General features: G+C 39.1%; 1 protein-coding gene across 2 annotated transcripts in view; it reads left to right on the top strand.

Moving 5' to 3' along the window:
* Nucleotides 1-24,078, top strand: part of GRIN3A (glutamate ionotropic receptor NMDA type subunit 3A) — a 73,991-nt gene that overhangs the window by 27,481 nt on the left and 22,432 nt on the right. For both annotated transcript variants that reach the window (XM_061370282.1, XM_061370281.1), the window contains exons 2-3: nt 5,503-6,107; nt 12,320-13,367. In XM_061370282.1, coding sequence (XP_061226266.1) covers nt 5,503-6,107; nt 12,320-13,367 — 1,653 coding nt within the window. The remainder of the gene's footprint in view (nt 1-5,502; nt 6,108-12,319; nt 13,368-24,078) is intronic.

The following is a 24,078-nucleotide window of genomic DNA, read 5'->3' as shown; positions in this document are numbered from 1 at the left end:
CAACTGGGACATGGTACTGTACAATGGGCAGCTGTGCAGCAGGTCAGCAAGTGTGGCTGGACCTCTCCATCCGAAGCCCTTCCCACGGGCTGTAAGCTGCCAACACAAAATCCTGCTAGAAACATTGCAGTTTCAGCAGTAAGGCAAAAATTAAAAAACAAAACCAAACATTTCGTAGCATATTTTATCATGGCAAGAAAAAAGCAGTAGGTGTGTCTGTAGCCTTTAGGGAACTGGGGTTTTAGGCCTAAATTTTGTAATTTCAAACTTGGAAGAAAGGTATTCCTAGTTTTTGAAGCTGCAGCATCAGCTTGCTCACAGCTGCCATTTAGCTCTGTTTGTAAAGCTGTGAGTCCCCACAGTTGCACTGTAAGCCAGAAGGTTTTTGGTTTGTTTTTTTTTTCTTTTTTCTTCAGTGGAGCTTTCTCTGATGTAATTATATGGCCTGTTTTCTCTTTTGTGTTTCTTATCATACATATATATTTAAGCACTGCCTTTGCCCCTGAAACTCAGAAGGGAATAATATTTTCTGTGTAATATTTACTTTTACACAGTTAGCAAAAGAATATTCACATATATGCTTTTAATTCTGCTGATGAAGCTACCATAATGTCAAATGTCACAATGACCGTGCCTAATTAGTATTACAGATTTGCTTGAGGAGATAAATGGCCAGATCCTTCAGGGTGTAGGTCAGTCCAGCTCCAGGCATTCATCCTCATAAGATTTGTGAGAGGGATGGGACTACAGACTACTGAAATGGAAGCTTGAAAAATATTGCATTAATGAAATGCAAATCATGTTCCAGCTGTTAAATGAACCTACTATTTTAGGTGTCTCAGGCAATGAAACTGTAAAGCTGCTCTGGTTGGGATACAAAAAGCAAGTAAGTCATTTCAGTCTCTGCTGATATACAGAACTGAAACACATCAGACCATATAAAGCTTAATATTCCATGAATGGCGTAGTCCAAGGCCCACTGAAAGTCAGTGGAAAGACTGTTGATATCTGATCCGAAGGCGATTAGCCAGAAATTACGGTTTCTAGGCCTGTTCTTCACCCCGTAAACACTGAAGTCAACTGATCATGGATGGTTTATAAAACAGGAGCTAATGACATGCAATAAAAAATTAAACTCTCATAGACACACAAGATGTTCTTGTTAGTGATATTATGTAAATGAAAACACATTATTAAAATTAGATTACAAGTAACATTTTTCAGATTATGTTTAATTGTTTAATTTGAATTTGAATGATGCAAGTCATGCTATCTCTAATGACAGCTTAAACTCAAATTTAAACAAAGTAATTGAATTTCCATATGAGTTGACACTTTCATTGAAATACTCAAACTTTGCTAACTTCCAAAGGAGTTCACCTAAAACTTTTAATATGGATGGATGGGCACAGTTCAATACGCTGATAGTATCTTGTAAACCTTCTGTTCCATGATAAGTACAAAGTTATACTCATCTGAACTACCATTTGTTGTCAAAAGCCAATGCTATAAAATTATACTGTCTCAGTGATTACTACTGAATGGCGGAATAAACAATTTTCAGAAGTTCCTCATTAAAAGCAGTAATTGTTTATTCTGAAGGAAGAGAAATCAATAAAAGTATGTAAAAACATTAAGAACACTGTAGTATCAAAGGCTGTATACTGACGTGATTCTGTGTAATTTTTTTCAGAGCCTATGTGTTCAACTGCATCCTACAAATGGCATATATTTTCAAAATAAAATTAAGAAGGTATTAAATCCAAATATCTCCAAACATCTACACATCCTTTCCTCAAAAGATCTTTTTTGCATATAAAAGCTGTGAAGTCAAACAGCCACTCTCAGGATGAGGCCAGAGAGACTTCGCAGTTGAGATGTAAACCGACATGGCCCATCAATCATCCCCTTCCCTGAGCTTCGGTACAAAACAAACATTAATTGCTGTTCCTCCCCAGCGTCTTCAGGGGGTGTTTGCATGGTGGACTAAGAATTAGCTGAAAATTGTGCAGAAGACAAATGCCTAGTGGCTGAATTTTATGGATATTATTGTATCAGAAAAATTCTGGAGACAGGTTTGGAGTCCAAATACACTTAATAAAGAAGAGAGACTGATAGTTTTTCAGGGCTGAATGTTTACCTTTCAAGCACATTAACAGGGAATTGAGCAGCTAATAAATCACAACGGTGGTAAGTGCTCACGTAGATGCTCCTGTGGGCTTTTGAAAGTGACAACTGAAGCATAGAGGATTTCACACCAAGAAACACTTCTAAAGCAGGCTCAGTCTAAGCCAGGTTATTCCAAATCCATCTCTGTTCAGTGAGGAGCAGTATCTCAACACAAGAAAAGTCTTTTGGACCACACTGATGCTTTCAGGTATGTTGCGCGTAGGACAGGAGCTAATGCTCCTGAGGACTAGCCTGTAGCTGCAGTGCTCTAGGAGAGCCCAGCCCTGCATCTGAGAATTATCACGTCAGATGGAAACTGCTTTCACTTGTACTGATGAGTAAAGTTCTGTCCAGTTTTCTGGCTGTGAGGCTGAGTTTTACTTTCTCTGGTCTATGTGTTCTTGGTGCTGTAATGCCCAGGTACCCTAAGGTGTAATATTTACCTTTTGTGTATCTTTATCAGTTCAGAGTGTTTTAGTACAGGGAGAACTGTGCAGTAGACAAGCAGTCTTGCATATGTAAACTGTGCATATGCACTGGGTTTAGTATGAGAACATAGAGGATTTCAAAGATCTAAACCTGGGAGGTAAAATAGCCAGTTTTCATGCAGTCTTATTCATACTGCCTACTGGGAGTGAGCCCTTAAATTTGCTAGGACTCAAACTGCTAGCACACAGTATGCGCAACCTGATTGGCATGTGCCAAAAGCAGACAGATGCTTGTTTCCAGGGGCTGTTTTATTCAACAGTACATCTGTTACTGATAACTGCTATCACTCATCAGTACATGGTTGTTTTTCTATATCCCATAGATTTTTTTTATACCTGCGCATATACTGTAATAGCTATAGAAATATGCTTGGGATGTTATGCTTCTGAATATGAAGACCATTGCTCTTCCTCATACGGATATGGTCAGGTTGTGTGCTATCATTTATATAAGTAAAATATTCTATGCATACAAAATAATTAATTTCTTTTCTAACTTTAAAATTAACTAAGCTAATAGGCATGCAAAGACTTGTTGATTGGAGGCAGACCATTGTGTGGAAAGTGTTCATACTTTTACTTGATCTTGGACAGAGAGGACATTAAGAAAATCCTTTCTGTTCCCATTTATTTGCAGTGAGACAAATTAGAGTTGATATACCTGCTCATCACATAACCTCAGAAAAAACCTTTTGTGATTCAGTTTGCAGAGTAATTTATTCAAATCAGCTTCCCGAACCAAGATACTATGCATGTCGCATTATTTTTTTTTTAAACTAATAATGCATTTTAATTAGCAGGCAATGTTTTTCAGCATAGAACTCACAGAGCCTTCACAAGATAGCTTCTTGTGTGTTCAATAACTTCTCCTTTATTCAAGAGTCAATCCTTTTGTGTCTTATTGGGAGTACATGATGTGCATTGATTGTAGGCAGATCTATTTAATTAGTTTATTCATGTATCTGTGTAAAAAAAGGCCACAGGTACCACACCCAAAATAATAAATAGAGCTAAGAGCATCTTTGATTACAGTATTCTCTTTATCAAATCTCTGAATTTAAATTATCTGCTCTGCAAAACAGAGGATGAATTCATGTAAGTGCAAATTAACACAATGAAAACTTGTGGCTTACAAATGGTGTTTAGCTTTTTTCTAATTTTTTTCTGATTGTATTTTTTCCTAATTTTTTTTAATTTTTCTATTTTTTTTTCTAATTCCACTTATCCATATATATTGGAGACTCCAGGGTTATTTTAGTAAAACTAGTATAAATGGAGCGATTACCATATTATTCCAAATTCAGAATGACATTTCTAAGATTCATGCAAAGTGAAGCCTATAATGAACAGTAAAATACTACATTTTTTAGTAAAAACAACAGCATTTTATACCAACCTTAAGCACAGTGAAGTTTTGATCACTCATATATAAAACATGTTAACTACTGAATGTGTAAAAAAATGAAGAATCTTAATTGTTTAGTAATTTAATTGATAGATAAAAAACAGGTATTTGTGTAGGATAAGGTATAATTTGAGGGAGCATGAATACAGACAGAAAGTCACAACAAAGATCTCAGAAACCAAATGATGTGCTGAAACAGGACTCATAATTCACTTTGAATAGTCTCATGACTGGAATCAAATGCCAGTATAAAGTAAAATAACTTTCAGCAAAGCTGCACTAAAGACTGTCAAGTTCTCAGCTGAAACAAAGAGTTGAACAGTATATAAGGTGCTAGTTGAAGGCATGTTAGAAACATTTTGGTAGAGCAGAGAATTATTTGTAGCAAAATGCCAGAAATTGCTTAGATTCTTTAATTTTTAGCTTCCTTGGTAAATCTGTAGACTTTATATTTGGGACCAGAGAAGAGGGAGGAATAAGAATAAGGGATAATAATAAATAAGAAGAAGAAAAAAAGACATATTTACCTTAAGAGAACAGATAAATTATACTTGCACCTTTCTTCCTTTTCTGGAAGAGAAAAAGTCAAGGACAGTGGTGTTGGGAAACATAATGGGTTAAGTTTTGTTACATCATTGATGGCATGGAAGTGCTAGGGAATGTTTATTTATTGAATATTTGCCAACTCAGAAATCACAGTCTGCATAGCTTAGCCTCTTGTGCGTTCAGTAACTTGTCATTTACCAAAAAATCAATCTTTTTGTGTTTTATTGGCAGTACATGGTGTGCATTGATTGTAGACTGTCATCTGTTCAATTAGGTTACTCATGTGTTAAACCTAATTGTGTCTGTGTAAAAAAAGCCCCCAATAAAAAAAAAAAAAAAATCCAAACAAAAACAAAAACCCAAAACAAAAAAAAAACACAACTAAACAAAAAAGAAACAAACAAAACCCCCCAAAAACAAAAAAAAGGAGAAAATAAAAAACAAAACAATAAAACCCAAACACACAAGAACTGAGGGCTCTTTTTTATTTATCTTTCTGTTTACCGAAGAACTTGTCAGCATCTGTTAACTTTTAACATGAACACCAGTGTTGACCGGCACTGTAAGGGCATACCTCTTCATACCCCTGTTAGGAGAACAGAGAAATCTTTGCTTGAGAATGCCAAGAAATCCAAAGATACTCATGGTTTGAAAGAAACAGATTCTTGGAAAGACTCATGAGTGACTATGGCAGTTGACTCAGACTGTAGACAAGAAAGCCCATGAATCACAGTATTTAAGCAGGGTGGGTATAAGTTTCCCTGTCTCTCACACAGTTGTCTTGATTGACAGCTAATTACTTTGAGATAAGTGAGTAAATAAAGATTAAGTAAACTCAGTGACTTTGGGTCCAGCATATTTCTGATCAGTTGTCTTCCATATTTTTAATTACAGAATCCCCTTCACCTGCAGATGAGTTTAGAAAACTCACCAAGTTCTGATGCTGATGTCACTTTCTCAATCCTTGCAATGAACAACTGGTATAATTTCAGCCTGATGCTATGCCAGGAAGAGTGGAACATCACGGATTTTCTCTTCCTCACACAACAGAGCTCTAAGTTCCACCTGGGATCCATTATAAACATCACAGCAAACCTCACTTCAGCCAGCGACCTGCTGAACTACTTACAGTTTTACCTGGAGGGCATCAAAGACACAGTGTCTACCATGGTGATGTTTGGATGTGACATGGAAAAAACACGAAGGATTTTTGAAATAACTACCCAGTTTGGTGTGATGCCTCCAGAACTTCACTGGATTATTGGGGATTCACAGAATGTAGAAGAACTCAGGACAGAAGGTTTGCCACTCGGTCTCATCGCTCACGGCAAGACAACACAGTCAGTCTTCGAGCATTATGTACAGGATGCAATGGAGCTGGTAGCAAGAGCTGTAGCAGCAGCCACCATGATTCAACCTGAACTGGCTCTTATTCCAAGCACAATGAACTGCATGGACACAGATGAAAAGAATATCACTTCAGGGCAGTATTTGTCAAAGTAAGTTTTTAATTTTTTTCTTTACTTGTAGATAATATTTATTGTATAAAAGAAAAACAGTTTTTCTGCTCCTCCCTACCATTTTCAGTGGCTTAGCTATTACACTGTTAGCCCTCTCACACACATTATTTCAGTATTTCTTCCTGCTTCATTACATCTGGGTAAATAATGAAACACCTTGGCCACAGAAGGGAATTAAGCCAGTCATAGAAGAAGGCACTGTTCCACAGAAGTAGAGATCACATAGTAAACATAGACTGGGTTATAGAACCTGAAGGTATCTTGCATTTATGTTTATGCAAATAAAAGGAAAAAGCCATGGCTGGTGTAAAATTCTCTGAGGTTTTGAGATACCTGAGAGAATACAAAACACAATATTTGTGCTACCAAAGCAATCACAGAGTATAAAAGCAGATGTGTAGCCCATGCTAGTATCCTTCCATGGAAAAGAAACAAAAAAGTGCACCTTGATCACTGCTCCTCGTGAGCGCACTCAAAACTGCAAAGGGCTCTCCCTGGTGCTTGGCTTGGGAGGCTCCTATTTCAGCTTCTGCTACAACTGTTCTCATAGACAACTGCATGTCGTTATACTAAAGTTAGTCCCAAAACTGCTTGGGGATTCACATCTAGAAATATTCTGTGGTTTAACATAAGAGAGGGAAAATTTCATGGTTCTTTTTAAAACAAACAAAAAGGTCTTTGCCAAGTGTGTGAATTCACCAGCTAGTTTACATTCAGTGACTGTTGTATGTCTTCTCTCCATTGCACCTGGCTTTCAGTCTACCAGTTTTGCTGGTTGGAGTTAGAACAAAAGTTCTTGAAGATTTTTCAGTGTCTTCAACATTTTTTAAATTATAACTGAGATGTGTCTTCACAATAATGGGGTAACAGCACAGCTCAAAACACAACCTTCTGAGTCCCTAACAATTCCTTAGTCAGCATTCATCCATAACTTAGGGGTCAGAAACTCGCAAAGAGTTTCCAGACAGTGAAACATGACTTGGCAATAAATACTGCACTGGCTTGCAATATACCTACTGACTTGTGATATTAATTTTGTCTCAATATTTGGGGTATTTTAAGTAGATCAAACCTAAGTTCCTGAAAAGTAAAACTCAGCAAGAGGCTTCTTATTATAACAATTCTGAGGGCAGTAGTTTTAAGAACAGAATTTTTGAAGATTAAAAGACCAGGATAAAGAAAATAAAAATTAAAGCTCTTGAAGGTATTATAGAATCGCAGAACAGGTAGGGTTGGAAAGGACCTTAAGATCATCAAGTTCCAACCCCCCTGCCATGAGCAGGGACACCTCACACTAAACCATTTCACCCAAAGCTCTGTCCAGTCTGGCCTTGAACACCACCAGGGATGGAGCATTCACAACTTCCCTGGGCAACCCATTCCAGTGCCTCGCCACCCTTACAGTAAAGATTTTCTTCCTTATATCCAATCTAAACTTCCCCTGTTTAAGTTTTAACCCATTACCCCATGTCCTATCACTACAGTCCCTAATGAAGAGTCTCTCCCCAGCATCCCTATAGCCCCCCTTCAGATACTGGAAGGCTGCTATGAGGTCTCCACGCAGCCTTCTCTTCTCCAGGCTGAACAGACCCAGCTTTCTTCATATGGGAGGTGCTCCAGTCCCCTGATCATCCTCGTGGCCCTTCTCTGGACTTGTTCCAACAGTTCCATGTCCTTTTTTTGTTGAGGACACCAGAACGGCACACAATACTCCAGGTAAGGTCTCACCAGAGCACAGTAGAGGGGCAGGATCACCTCCTTCGACCTGCTGGTCACACTCCTTTTGATGCAGCCCAGGATACGGTTGGCTTTCTGGGCTGAGAGCGCACACTGCCGGCTCATGTTCATTTCCTCATCTACCAACAGCTCCTGTTGCTCCTGGATGCTGAGCTTCCCCCTGTTCAGGTGTTGAAGGCATCCTCTCTTGAGCTACTCATCCCCGCAATTGCAATTCCTGCAAAATATTTCTTCAGCATTGCTTTCTACAGAAAACTATTATCTCTCTCATGAAAAATAACTGCTGTAACTTTAGTTGTATTTTGGGAGACAATATGTAGTTTCACATCTATGAAATTTCCTGTCACATCATCTCAGTAAAGGTATTGTGGAAAGAAAAAAAGAATCATATGCCTAGCCTTTTTTTCCCTAGACAACTGCTTGTGGGCCCTATTAAATAACAAAATAACAAGTTAGGTAAACCTCTGTCCTAAATCACTGCAGCTGTTTTTATAGTGTGTGAGTGAAACAGATACCTGATGGCCTGTACTGATGTTAGCAGTATAACTGTTAACTGTGAGTGGTACCAGTAATTTCTCAGGTGTGATGCACTAATGAGTGACTAAACTGACCAACCTTGTTCATTGCACAAGTGCTTTAAGGCAAGTGGTGTGCCTCCAAAGATGAAACTTTTATCTGGTGTTTAACTGAATGTTTACTAATGTGGGTGTTTTTCTGCCTGAGTGAACCCATCTGTCTTGGTACATAGCCTTGGAGATGCAGTGAGCAGGGATGGGGAAGAAACGGTGACACAGAGCTTCACCTATTGCAGGGTGTAGTTAAGCTGGCACAGCTGACACCTGAGTTTTCATTTCCGACACTGCACTCATACACTGGCTGTGCAGACATTTAAATGCCACCGAGGAGCAGAATAATGATTATGAATAAGACCAAGATCTGCTCCATGGCAAAGTATGCTTTTATCGATATAGACATGGATATACATGTACAAACCTCTGAAGATTATGCTGTTGTAAGTCTCCGTCCATGACTTCTCTTACAGTGAGATCTATTGCCTGATCTATTCCTGCCTGCTTATGGAGGGAACATCCTTGTTGATGGAACAAGGCATTAAAATTTCAGAGCCTCATCTTGTCTTACAGTTTTAATTAGTCTTACAGCTTTAGCTAATTTTACAGCTTCTTGAGTAATTTCAGCAGCTTGTTATTTGTTTGCCCATTCTAATTCTTGCCTCCAGTAAACTTTCCAAGAAAAATGTGGACTGGGAAAGCCATCAAGCTTGAAAGAAAAAGAAATAATTTCCTTAAATCATTCTTAAAGGTGCTACAAAAAGATCGATGCTGCAGTATGGTAGTACTGCTGAAGCTGTAATGAGCAGTATAACAAAGCACATGAAAATCAAATAAAGCTGAAATGAGCAAATGACAGACTTTGGACTCATTGGTCAAACTAAAGTGATGCTGGTAAAGCTTTGATACAGCTATCACAGCCTATTTGTGTGATCATCAGCTCACACATATTGACATAGCATCAAGAAAGTTCATTCAGTTGTCAAACTTGAGGATCTAGCCCTTCATATTCTGAAATTTATACACATCATATTTCCATGCAAATCTGTCAGTAGCCCTATAGAAAAGATACTGCTCAGGTATTGGCAAAGTATCCATGCAGTACTCAGCACTTGCAGTTCCCAAAGATTTACACTGGAGATTGCTGGCTTAAATAATGTAGTCACATAGTCATACCTGTTTCCTAAAATTACTGAGTAAGAGAGTTTTTACATGAAGTCCCTGGCATGAGTTTCACTAGCACTACATAAAATATATGCAAATTATTACAACCATAGCCAATCGTGTATAAAACAGTGTTCTTAAAATGTATCTCCCACATGGTTCCCCTCATTTATTTTGATTCATGTCCTGAAGCTACCAAAACTATAGAACATGCAAATCAGCTGCAAAAGTAAGCAACTAACTCCACGAGGTGGCCAAGTCACACATTTGAATGCTACTAAATCTGATCAATATATCAAATAAATAAATCTCAAATATTTATTTGATTTTCATCTCTTCTGCTGTAAAATCTGCTTATTACAGCTTCAGCAGTACTACCATACTCCAGCAGAGATCTCTTAGTAGTACCTTTAACACTTCTAACACAATTCAACCACAGGACATGTACAGAAGGCTTGGTTCTTATGGGCACACATTTCTACAGTGAAAGTCAGAGAACACAGTGCATGAATTTCACTGGTCTCATTCTACTTGGGGAAAATAAATATAATGTATTATTCCATAGCTTCATCTACTCCCAAAGCACCTGGTCTGCAGCATTCTGATATGCAAGTTGTGCTATGGCAGTAACATGGGGACAAATCCATCAGAACATAGCTAGCTTATTCCATCTGAGGATTTGTCTCCCTCAATATTGGCATTTTGTGAATTGTTAATGCTATTTTCCACACTTCTTTGGTTTTTTCCACACAATTCTTCCAAAATTTTACATTCATACCTGTCTACAGTAGTTTTACCATTACTGTCATAGTTCAGCATGTAAGCCTAGCAAGGATTCTAAGAAAGAAGTTGCAGAATTTTTTACAAAGACTGAGGAGAAGATATGAAAACCATGTAAGTTTATGAGCACAAAAACCTTTCTTTAGTGCTTAAGATTGCTTTCTCCTATAAACTTTGCCTTGATAGTGTTTACAGGCACAGACATGCAAGTAGACCATCAAAAATGAAACACAGGGTAGGAGGAAGGGATTAGTCAAACAGTGGCAGACACCACTGATTAATCAAGTTACAGTATCATTTAGCTAACGCTAGACTAAGTGGTAAAGGATTTTAAACCATATGTATGTGTCCGTCCTGAACTCAGCCTACTGAAAATAGATTGCCTCAGAAAAAATCTGAAGCCATGTCAGAGAAGCCTGTCACACACACAACCACACTCAAAACTACATTATTTAGTTCTATAAATTTACCCTTTGCTGAGGACAGAAACTGATATGATTTTGAAACAAACATAGTCCAGAGTTTTAACCACTGGAACTCCATCGAAAGTCATCAAAACAAAAGGGTAGAGACAAGGCAGAAGTATGCATGCACACACACTCGCTGCAGATTTATGCTTTTCAAATCAATTCAAGGTTATTTTTTATCTGCTTTAACTATCGGTAAACAACACTACTTAATGTTTATATCTTGTTTATTGAAGCTGGAAGACAGCTATAGTCTTTATACTTCTTTCACTACTTGCTTTCATCCAATTCCCAGAACTAATGTGAGGTGTTACATTCTACTGTGACACCTAAATAGTTTGTTTTCTGAATGCCTCTTTCTGAAACGTGTGCCTGACTTACTTTACACCATATTAGCAGCAATTCAACTAAGTTGCTTTTTATGGAATTGCCATACTAAGACATATAAAGTCCCTGCAAAATGCATAGCAGCATTCTTATTAACAGACTACAGTTCAGATGGTCATGATGTTTACACTAAAATGGATTTTCTCCTTCCAGCTCATCCCCTTGCTCCTTTATTCATGTCATTTTAGCACCTTTGATAATGACTTAACCAGAAGCTGAATTACACTTAAGGGGAAGACAACTAGTAGCTAACCCTGCCACCCAATACAGAGGAAATACATAACCTTATTGTGAATATCTAAAAAAGTTAAAGCCCAAAAATCTCAGTGCAAAATGTGCAGTGCAAAGCAGGGACACTTCATGAGACCTACACTTTTAAGAACCCTACTTTTGCACATGTTTTTAAAAAGTTTTTGTGTGGGTTTGCTGTTTTTTGTTGTTGTTTTATTTTTTTTTTTTTTGTAAGAATTAATCCTGACTATCGTAGGGTAGCCATCTTTCACTGAGTCCCTTTTTTCATTCTGAAGTGGCTAACAGTGATTTACCAATGCCAAATTTGCATTTTCAAATCCAGATTTGTTCATTTCAGAGTGCTTGAAAGCTGTTGACAGCACTTCAGTAGCCTTTCTTATGTAAGCCGTATCTTACTGAAATTACAGGATTTTTCTTGGAAGGACATTTTGTACATAATTTCCACTCTTCCATTTTCATATGTATTTTTATCTAGGAAACTGACTACAGATCTAGTGAGTTCAGCTGCTTAGAACTAACCTATGTTTCACTAATTTGTGAGGCAAAGGTAACTGAAAAAAATGGTGTTTTCTCACGGATTTTTCATTGTAAGTAAAAAGAATATCTTTCCTGAAGAGTTTTCATTTGCATTAGATAACATAGGAGAGCATATCCAAGTACTTTACTTACAAAAAGTAAATGGTTTGTTCATCATGACATAGGAAAGCTATTAATGATAGAGGTGTTCCAACAACATGCACAATCCATTCTCTTAAACATAAATTCTTGGTGACTTAAGTTAGCATGATGGCTTCGGTTGTCTGCTTCTTATTACTCTGCTGTCTCCCTCGAACAGGTTTTTAGCCAACACAACTTTTGACGGTCTCAGTGGCCACATTAAGGTGAAAGGGTCCTCCATTGTCAGCTCAGAAAACAACTTCTTCATCTGGAATCTACAGCATGACCCTATTGGGAAGCCAATGTGGACGCGTCTGGGAAGCTGGCAAGAAGGAAAGATAATAATGGACTATGGGATATGGCCAGAACAGGCCCAGAGGCATAAAAATCACATGCAACACCCCACCCGGCTGCATCTCAGAGTGGTAACTCTCATTGAGCATCCATTTGTCTTTACAAGAGATGTAGATGATGAAGGTCTTTGCCCAGCAGGGCAGCTGTGCCTGGATCCTTTGACCAATGATTCAGCTGTGCTGGATAACCTGTTTGAAACGCTTCAAGGAGGGAATGACACGATTCCCATTGAGTTGAAGAAGTGCTGCTATGGCTACTGCATTGACCTGCTGGAGAAGCTAGCTGAGGATATGAATTTTGATTTTGACTTGTACATTGTCGGTGATGGAAAATACGGAGCCTGGAAGAACAGCCACTGGACAGGGCTGGTGGGAGACCTTCTTGCTGGCACAGCTCACATGGCAGTGACATCATTTAGCATTAACACTGCCCGCAGCCAAGTGATTGATTTCACCAGCCCTTTCTTTTCTACCAGCTTGGGCATCTTGGTGAGGACCAAAGACACAGCAGCTCCTATTGGAGCCTTTATGTGGCCACTTCACTGGACTATGTGGCTGGGGATATTTGTTGCTCTGCACATCACAGCGATATTCCTCACCTTATATGAGTGGAAAAGTCCTTTTGGGATGACCCCGAAGGGAAGGAATAGGAACAAAGTCTTCTCTTTCTCCTCCGCTCTGAATGTCTGCTATGCAATCCTGTTTGGAAGAACAGCTGCCATCAAACCCCCCAAGTGCTGGACTGGAAGGTTTTTAATGAATCTCTGGGCTATTTTCTGTCTGTTTTGTTTGTCCACATACACAGCCAACCTGGCTGCTGTCATGGTAGGAGAAAAGATCTACGAAGAGCTGTCTGGAATACATGACCCAAAGGTAAAACATGCCTGTTGTTATTAACTCAGACTTTTCTTCTTCCCTATCAAAATTCACTGCTGCATAATTTATAGTTTCTAATAAAATCAGAAAGCAATCTGTGTGTACAACAGCAGTGACACTACAATTAGTTACTGCCTGACAGCATTACAGTAGGAAAATTCAATGAGAGAGGGTTTTTAAACAGTCGTAGAAGTGGACGGGTGAATGTCAAAGATTAAGGGTGAAGGGGAAGTTGAAAGATGTTGGTGTTGCTCAATGCAGAAAAGTGGCTTCTACATACAGATTAAGAGTTTGATTTCAGTTCTGAGTCCCTTTGGCTGTTGTTGTTTTCATCAGTTGGATGACTTGAATCATCCTGAGATCTACTCAAACAAAATAATCACACTGGATGGAGAGAAAACCACTGATGTTCTAGGTAGGATTTTGCAGTAATTTCACAGGCCATAATGGTTCTTACAAAGGTGTTACTGACAAAATTAGCCGTGAATGCTAAATCAGATGGAACAGAACTGAAATCTTTTGAAAAACCCTATCTTCTCAATCAAAACAGTAGAATTCATTTTACAAGTAGTCAGACATTTGATTTTCAATGATGTTTCTGCTGAGGAACTGTCATTGGAGGAAATTAATTATTTTGTATGCAACCCATCTGCAAACAGTTCAGACGTCCTAGTACTTTGTGGTAAGGCAAGGAAAAATGTAGAAGCAGGACTGCCTCTACCTGCACTCTCCCGAACTCCCAAGAGGGAATGAAGGAATCTTAAGCTGAAATTCAAGTCTGGTCATTTGTAAGACTTTTCTGATTTTATTTGCTACTAATGACCATGAAAACGCGTGTGCAGAAGGGTTTGTTTAGAGAAGACAGGGCACATGGGAAGGCATCCTGTTCACCTAAAAGTCACTGTAGGGGACAGGGTGCCAACAGCAAACTTCCTTTGTTTGGCACTTTCTCCAGTGAAGGTGTGGTTGTATTGTCCACAGTTTTATACTTATGACCTTGGTACAAAGCTTTGAAACCATTCATCTTTAGTTTGTCACAGGTGAACTGAATCAATGCAACATTGTGCCACTGGAAAAGGTAACTTTAAGAACTCAAGAACTGAACATTTACTTTGCTTTCATAAACTGTGTATTTAAGGGTTACATATGTCTTTCCAGACAGGAAAGACCAAGCTTCATCTGTTACATTAGTAAAACCTTGCATTCAGACTAATGACCATGCAGTTTTGACTTTGTGAGTACAACTTCTGGCTTATATCCTCCAACTTTATCTAGCTAGTTGCTACCAAATATATTTTAAACAAAGAACAATACTCTTTGTTGTTGGCTTGAGGCACTCTAAAATTGATTTATGGCTTGAAGCAAATTGATACTAATAATCTGACTCTCCTCCCAGAAAAAAAGTAGCATAAATACTACATCAATAATTTAATCAATTTAAGGCACAATTTAAGTTCAAAAGTCATGTATTTGTTTTATTCAGGGCATTCTGAATAAGCAAATGAGATCCTTTGAATTTCCACAGCTCCAGACATATCTGTTATAGTCTTTTATTGTGTGAGACATAGCATTGGCTTTAAAATTAGGTTAGTCCTCTACTCTTTGCATCACCTAATTCATCAAATCAAATTGCATCAGATTACATCCTATTTTTCTGCATCATTATTGTGAACACACATGGAGTTCTTAAGACAAGTATTGGAAAAATCTCTGCAACTGCAACAAAATCAAGTTATTCTAAAGCTGTACTGTAAAGCTTGGCTGCTGAGTTACAAAATTGAGCGCAGAGTATTGAAGCATATGAGGTGCTGAAAACACAGGTCTTAATCGTGAACAAAAGCACTGATGGTACACAGTTAATAATGTCGGTGATCCCATTAAATCTGTTTAGGTAATGTTTGTGGCACAACAGTTGCAAAGGTACATGCACCACTTTTTAGTTAGTTACTTAAACCATTTTTTAATGTGATTTAAACATTGGGGTTTTTTCCCCCAGACCTGCTTACCTCTTTCTTTTCAGTGGTGGAGACTCATTTTAAAAAGAAGGCAGCAGGATGCAGAAGTAATCCTTTTAATGTTAATATACTTTTAAACATTCTCCTGCTGCTCTCAGTACACATATGCCCTTCTACTATGCTTTTGAAATGTATTTAAAAAATAACGACCAAAATAGAGGGGTAACACCTTCCAGGGTGATGTAAGACATATAATTCTTCAGGCTGTCAGTAACAGACAGCAAATCCGATCTGAGATTTCAAACAGTCAGGAAGGTAGGCAAGTAGGGAAAAATGTAAAGGTTTTTTTCAAGATTAGAAACCTGGTATCTAAAGTCAGTATTGCCAGGAATATCTATGTTCTCTCTTCTGGTTAAAAAAAGACAGGGTTAGATACTGTCTGAATAAATAGCATCTGACTTTCTGTAAAAATTCATGTTACAACAGTGATGTTTAATTGATCAAGCAGTACAGTGTTTTAGCTGTTACTCATTGCAGCTCAGCAAAGGGAGCATAGTTCTCTCTTGTTGCTGAAGTCTCAATATTACAATATTTTCATCAGAAAAATACTGCAAACCAGCAGCCCGCCTTTGGGCTGGTCTGATCATTTGTCCTACCCACCTGTAGTGGCCTGGAGGCAGCCGGCTTTATGCCTCACATCTCCTAAACTTGTTTATCTCCTAAACCTTGTTTCTTGTACAGCTCCTCAGCACCTTGGTGATTACGGTATACTCAGCTATACCTGAAAAAGCCATGACCCAAAGGTTTTATCCTTCACTGGGACCAATGCACGTTTCCACATTGGCAAGGTTAGGTTGCTGTAGGTATCTCCTTAAAACAGATCTGGTGTTAGAGGAGCACGTAGGGATGCAAATGGGGACAGGCAAGTCCAGGCAGCTTGCCACTGTTGGATTTTTCCTGACTCACAGGATGTGATGGCATTACAGAGCTACAACAGCAAGCGGAGTATGCAGCCTCAAAGGGACGGGCCAAGCGGGAAAGAAGCACGTTGATAAGCAAAGGGTTCTGGGTACAAAAAAAAGACAATCTGTTACCATTCTGCTTCAGAAGACTGGCTGTTTTTCTTTTTGCCAGTCTTTTGACAAATCCAGAAATCTGGATACTTTATGTTTCATTTTCCAGTATGGTTTCCATAAAGAGGTACTATACGCATGTGAGTAACCTAGGTCTCAGTGGCACAGATAGGGAAAAGAAGAAATTATCTGGAAGTAAACAGCAATGCCACTGACATCCTTTTCCCAGTGAGCCTGCAACTAAGGTCCATATCCAATAAAACTTCATTATCAAATCAAATAATAGGGTCTTGTATGACAGGATCTCCCCAGGGAGTGGGTTTTTTTAGTAGCAAGGGGACTTGAAGCAGGGACTGTGCTTTCAAGCTTTTAATGCAAGAGCACATGTTGGAGATACACTATAAGGTCAGGAGTGTGTTGAGTAGTTCAGATTATCTGGGGCAAAATATCTGTGGAAGCCCAGAGGAGAGAAGAAACTTTTCAAACATGCTAACAAGAAAGTATACAACAGGAGAATCTGAGGAGCTGGACAGATTTTCTGTATAGTGGTCCAATGCCTGGTCTTTCTTTCTGCTAAAAGTGTCATTCTTTCAACAATATAATGAGCTTTTCAGATGCAGTCCCACCATTGTCACTTCTTTGACAGCTGTCAGCTTTTCTTTGCCTTGTTTAGGATACGCTTGAGTAGCTGTGTCTGTTACTTTACTGCGGTTATTTTTTTGCTTCTCTGGGATCACTTTACCCTCAAAACAGCTTTTGATAATGGCAAAACTTCTTTACACATTGAATTTTGACCAAAAATACCTAACCCATTGAGATTCGTTTAACAAAATGGGCTACACCTGTGAATCCCACCATGAGGAATTTCACTGTGCTATATCGTTTCGTTTTACATATCTGCAGTGGAGACATTATATATGATTTACTAAGTCTAATATGCTTTTATAGTTGTTTGGGAGAGGTAAGCACATTGGGCTGCTGTTGAAGACACTTAACTTCAGGATAAGATCACCTAAACCACCACCTGAAAGTGCTACTTCTCTCCATCATAGAATCATAGAATAGTTAGGGTTGGAAAGGACCTTAAGATCAAGTTCCAACCCCCCTGCCATGGGCAGGGACACCTCGCTCTAAACCATATCACCCAAGGCCTCATCCAGCCTGGCCTTGAACACTGCCAGGGATGGAGCATTCACACCCTCCCTGGGCAACCTATTCCAGTGCCTCACCACCCTAACAGGAAAGAATTTCCTCCTTATATCCAACCTAAACTTCCCCTGTTTAAGTTTTAACCCATTACCCCTTGTCCTATCACTACAGTCCCTAATGAAGAGTCTATCCCCAGCATCCCTATAGGCCCCCTTCAGATACCGGAAGGCTGCTATGAGGTCTCCATGTATGGCCAGCACTGATGTCTGACAAATACTATAGATGCCCCAAAGAATAAACTGCAGACATCTACAATTATTCTGACAAGCACCATCCCGCAACAGCCTTGTGCATTTCAACAGCCTTGGTGTGCTTCAGGATTAGTCCTTAGAAATCTCTTCTTCTCTTGTAATCCATTGTCTGAACACAACTGCTCTTAAAAGCTGTCAATCTTTTTATTATGGAAGTAAGCACTTGGAGTAATAATCCAGGCAAGATACTTCTGAGACTTTGTTACTCAGGAATTCAGTACGTACAGTCCACCTGATTTTTGTTTCTACATTTAAACTCTAAAATGTGAGGGTGCAAGCTCTCATTTCTGATATATTAAAAACTCAGTTAATCTAGTGGCCTTATGGCCATTACCGTATCAGTTAAAGACTGTATTAAAACAGTCTAGAAATATCAATGGCGAGTAGCTTTAGCAATACCAAATCGTAGAAAAGGAAGAGTCCAGCCACTTTATAGGCATTTTCCACTACTAGACACGTGATTCAAATACTCCTGCATTTAATGATATTTTCCATAAAGTTCAGCAAGCTTTAAAGTGAGGCCATAACTGTTGTGTGTTTATTGATAAATTTTCTTCCTGAAAAAGGGAAGTCTTGTAAGAACTACACTGAAGAAAAGGCTCTTAGAGACTGCTGTGGTCTTTCCCTGCAGAAATATAAGATGAATCATTGTAAGAAGCACCACTTGCACTTCTGTGTATTAAATACGTAATGAAATAGCATGCATTACTACTACTCATTTAAGTATGAGTTAAAGTTTGAAGTACATTTAAAACTACCCATTTAAGTATGCATTAAAGGCATTAAATTGTATAGCAAAAAAAAAAAAAAAACAAAACAACAAACCAACAGCAACAAACTCAGCAGAATTAACAGAAATCTTACTGCTCCCATGTGGTTTAGTATCTGTAGAAGACTTCAGGATTCTTTTCTTTTTACAATTAAAAGAATTGGCTGCAAATCTATAGAGCATGTATTTCTGTGCAGGAAGACACGGGAAGGTCATGACTCAACAGCTTCAGAGCCTGCTAATTAATAGATGGTGCTTTTCTGAGTATTAATGAGTTGGTGAAGGATTTGAACTCAAGAGGACTTCAGGCATCACAGAGACCAAAGCGAAAAAAATCTCAGACAAAGCATAAATTAAATACCAAACTCTAGTCAGAATATAGAACAGCAAAGCAATTGCATATAGGAATGACAGACACGTGCAGTTAATGGAGGAGATATCTTGAGCTCTTTAGCTTCCCTATGCAATTTATGGTGAAGAACACTTGACTTGTTTAGCTTCCCCATCACCTCAGTAAACCTTTCTTGTAAAGTTATATCTTCGAGGACTCAAAATCTGTCTAGTTGGGATTTTTATTACTCTCATATCCAGTTTATCAGTCAGTGCACTCAAATGATCTCCAAATGAAGTTTCCTTTTCTATCAAGACCTGCTTTTTTATGCCTTCTTGCCAATAGTTATCTTTTTTGTATCTTTGTCCTTACTGCTGCAGGTATTCAGCTCAGAATGCCTTGTACTGTCACGTACTGTCTTGGCTACTCTTTAGCTCACCATGCTAATTGCTTGAATGTAGGGGTACTAGTGGAAGGGAGGAAGTCCTGCTGTCTTCATTCCATGTGGTGCATGTCATGAAGGTTGTTCTTTCATCACTAGAAGGAATTAATGTGTTTCAGTCTTTTCTCAGCTGTATCCATGTCAGTTTTTTACTTTCAAGCTTCAGCGTACCTATATGTCATGTGATTTTAAAAAGAAGAAAAGCAAGCTCACCACCAGAAATAGCAACTGCATCATAGATGGAGCTCAGAACCTTGCAAGAAATAGTGCAAGCAGAGAACTATGAGGAGATGTTAATGAAGTAATTGGCAAAGAGACGCAGAGAACAGTGAAGATGCATGAGGTTGCTCTTATCGCCTGGCAGATGGAAGGTACAGCACCATACAGCTGACTTAGCAGTGTTGAGGATATTTATTATTGTTCACAAAAGGCACAGCCATTGTGATCTATAAACAGAGACCTGGACAGTAGCCTGGCTCACATTTCTAGTGATAAAAGTCCTCAGTCAGCTACTACACCTATCCCCTGGATTTCAGGGATGTCAAGGAATCAAGTCCTCCAGAAAAAAAAACAAACCAAACCAAACAAACAAACAAACAAACAAAAAAACCACAACAGTAGTTTTCATTCAATACAATAGGATTTGACTGAACACCAAGTAAAGTCAAATACTGTTGACCATATTTCATTCTGCAGGAGGTCAAGTCATCCAAATGAGTCCATCATTTTTCTTTTATGCTTCATGCTTAACACGTGCCTCCTAATCACTTCCAAACTGATTCCATGAAGGAAAAAAATATTTAGTCCCAGTGTTAGATCTGTCAATAACAAAGGACTCCTCTAATTTACCTTAATTTGATGCATTTGATACAAAAGCCAGTACAAATATTTTAAGACATTAGGGCTGCCCTGGTAGACAGTTCCACAATCTGCAACTGGAATCTTCTTTTGTCCTAGTAACTGATAACCCATTTTGCAGCACGAAATTTTTGTTCCTTTTCTGGAAACCACTGAGTACTAGCCTTGCCTTACAAGTTTAGACAGTGTCACCACAGAGGATGGTGTTCAGCCCCGGTACCTGGGGTCAATTGCCATACCACCAGGGGGCAGGAGGATTAGTGTGGGCCTAATCAACCAGCAACTGCTACAGCAAGAGAAGGCAAGAAAGCTACCTACATTTCAGGCTACTGTCACATCAGGTTTCCCACTTCAGCCCCCTGTTGCCTGTAGAGATCCGTGATTGCTTTTTTGTCTGTAGACCTGAGACTTGGGATGGAAGGACAAGAGGGATTATTTAACCAGAAATCTCCCATGTCACTGTGATAGTTCGAGCATGTATTCAGCCAAACAGGTCTCTCTCCTTTCCTTATAATTTGAAAAGGACTTCACCTGCCTTACAGCTACATTAGCCCTATTTTACAGGAAAGAAGCAGAAGAACATGGTCAATGAAGCGACTCAGTCTGGAGCATTTTTTATGGCTGCTTTGTGCTGCTGAAGTGTACTTCAAACTGAAGTGTACTGAAAACTGATCTATTTCCTTTGGGGATTACAGGCTTTTTTTTTTTTTTTTTTTTTTCCTGAGTCTCTCCATTTTTTTTTAACAATAATTTACACTATCTTACAGTTCTCAGCTGTCCTGGAATAAGTTGCAACTCAAAGACCCCTCTGTTCAGAGAACTCTCTAATGAAACGGGGATAAACATACCTTTAAGTTCACCAGAGTTCTGTTCTTACGCAGCTTTTTGTACTGCCCAGGAGTGCAATCTTCAGAGATTAAACTGTCTACCACAGACTGGAGTCCCCAGTCTCATCCCTTAGCTGTACAGCTTTTGCAACACAGAGAGGAGTAAAGCAGATCTTCTAGTTAATTGTTAGCATTCACACAGGGGCCATCAATACAGATGCTTTGGATTTTTAAGCAGATACCTATGTCAGTTTATTTTCACGTATGCTCTTGTTGCAATGTGGGAGAATAAACTGGACTGTGCATTTGTTCTGGAATTGAAACTGCTTATTGACTTCAATGACGCCGTAAAGATTTATGCCAACTAATGACCTAGCTGGGTTGGATTAAAAGAGACAGGATTTTAACAAAATCTGACATTATCCTGGCAAGCCAGGAGTCAGCTCCACTGACACAGTTTGAAGCAGAAAAGGGAAAGCGACCTTTCAGATGTATTCTGCACACACCATCTCCTGGAGGCCCGGGGAACATCTCCACTTCTCAAGCCTGAGCACACGGGACAGTTTATGAACAAAGCCTCCACATCCAGAAGTTCAGCTGTGAATTTTCAGCTGTTAGAATCTGAAATTCATGTGCTTCACTGTGAATAATTTTCTTTTCTTTCATTTCCCTCTGCACCCCATAAATATTCACTAGTTAGTTTTCAAAAACTGTTCCAGATAAGTAGAGAAAAGCCCATGGCCAGAGTTCTACATTGTTTGGGTTTGTTTTAAATTTTGTTTGCTTTGTTCTTTTTCCCCTGAAACTTTGCTTAGCACTGACAATTGCATTTCTTTTATCAGTGGGTTATGAGAAATCTATTAGCATCTAGACAAGCAGTTAAATGCACTGGTTATGTAAGGCAAGATGAAATGCGAGAACTTCATATGCTAAAGACAGAAGACTCATTGCAGAATAGCAGAGCTGTAAAATCATGTCAGTTCTTCACAGCAGAGCAGACCACTTAATGCTACCCTTCTCCAGCAATTAGCAACTGAAACTGAACAGTTTTTCAAGATTCTGCAGCAGTTCCCTGGCAGAAATCTTGCAGTCACTAAAGTAGTTCTACTCATACATGACACATCCTAAATACCACACCGGGTGTTACACCAGGTAACTAGCACTATCATGGGACAAAGCTACTGAAACTTGTTCATGCAGTTTTTCCTCAGAAGTTGTTGTAACAGTTAGGAAGGTGTTTTCAGCCATAGTCCACTTTTCTATATACTGTTAAAATTAAAAAGCAGTATGGTAGCTGGTGGTAAAAGCTAAATCCATGTTAATTCTGCATCTGTCACTGCAGGATGCACTCCATTCTGTATGGGGTTGCCCTTTTCTCATTTCCCTCAAATAATAATTTATGGGTTGGATTCAGTAAAGGAGAGGCTGACTGAATGAATGATGAAATCGTTTTAATGATTTGAGATGCCAGTTAGAAATCAAGTTCCGGAAGTTCTTCCTCCAGCCAGCTATCAAGATGCACAGAATAGTTCGGAATTAGATTCAGTGAGACAGTCAGTGCACCTCATTGATCAAGTACTGAGAAAGCACTTCCTAGACTTCAGTCACTTAACTGTTGTAGAGAATAGCCATAATTCCACTTCCCAACAGTTCTTTTTGTTTAGACCTTTGTTGTCTCTTCATGGCTCTCAGCAAGCTCAAACTCCTCAGGATCAGAAGGCAATATTGTATTGCTTTTTAGGAGCCAAGACCATCTTTTCACTGAAGCTTTATTCTGAACATCCAGGGTTCTTACACACTGCAAAAATACATGATAACCAAGAGTAATACAGACCTCAAAATGACAGCAGACATGACAACCAGGGCACCAAGGAGGGAGCCTTTGAGCCAAGTCTTACAGCTTTGCAACACTGAAAGGTCATATGGAAGCCAGAACCTGCTAGAAAGACCTCAAAACTCAACAGCCCAATTTTGGAGTGTGTCAACGTTATCTGCTGGAAGCATCTCATGAATTTTTGGTTTTAAATCCCAGCTTCCATAGGAGATTTCTATGTTTGAGTCTTTTCAAGTCTGAGCCTAGGTATTCTCAGCCTAGCTGATGGCACTGAATGCAGTGGCACTGTTTTACGTAAACTGGAATGTGCCAAGTAATGCAAAATCTTGACATTCAGGATTGTATTTTCCTGTTCTTGCTCCTGTGGTTTTATCACATTGGTATTTTCATGCATAATTGGCACCCCAAGCCATAGATGTATGCAAATACCAAATTCTTCTCAACATCTTCCCAAATAAAACAAGTTTTCCACTTCCTACTCAGCAGATGTGGTAACAACAGAAGACAGAAACCAAGAAGATCTAGAAGTGCCAAGCCAAGGAAACTGGTAGCTGCAGTATCTGCTTTTGGCAGTAAGCAGCACAAACATCATTTGTCTAGTAGCACAATGCTATACAAGGTACAGAAGACTCTCAAGAACTCCCTAAGGTTTTTCCTGGCACTGTCAGCTTGATGTTCTGTGGGGCTCTCGAGTTTCATAAACACTACTTGACCTGCCTGTCTTAGTGCTCAAGTGACCCAACAACCACTTCACCTCCTCAGCAGTTGGAGGCGTTCACTTTACCCTGTGTTTTCTTAGTGTAAGAAAACATTACCCTTTGTTTGTTTTCTTATCCACAGTATGTTTTCTTCAACAGTGAGAATTGTTCCTGGAAGTAGCAGCACAGCACATACATCCCACGGTAGATACTGTCCGTGGAGGCCACAGGAACAGCACTGGTACCCCAATTCCCAAAAAGCATATTCACTTCCAAAGCTTTTCAGCCTTTCCCCTGCTCCTTCACCCTGACCTTCCAAGCAGCACTTCCTAGTCCTCCCTCCCAAGAGTTCTCTCTTCACAAGAGATGGGTCATCTTCTCTCCAACTATCTGACCTATGCAGCAAGATCCTCTCCCTTTGCTGTGAGGTCTCTCGTGACCATCTCTTGAGTGTGCCCCAC

This window comes from Neopsephotus bourkii, unplaced genomic scaffold (assembly GCF_033783945.1).
Source record: "Neopsephotus bourkii isolate Nb327-2 ecotype Australia unplaced genomic scaffold, CSIRO-AGI_Nbou_v1 NB_1530, whole genome shotgun sequence".
Lineage (NCBI taxonomy): Eukaryota > Metazoa > Chordata > Aves > Psittaciformes > Psittacidae > Neopsephotus > Neopsephotus bourkii.
This window is presented reverse-complemented; position numbering and strand designations above follow the sequence as displayed.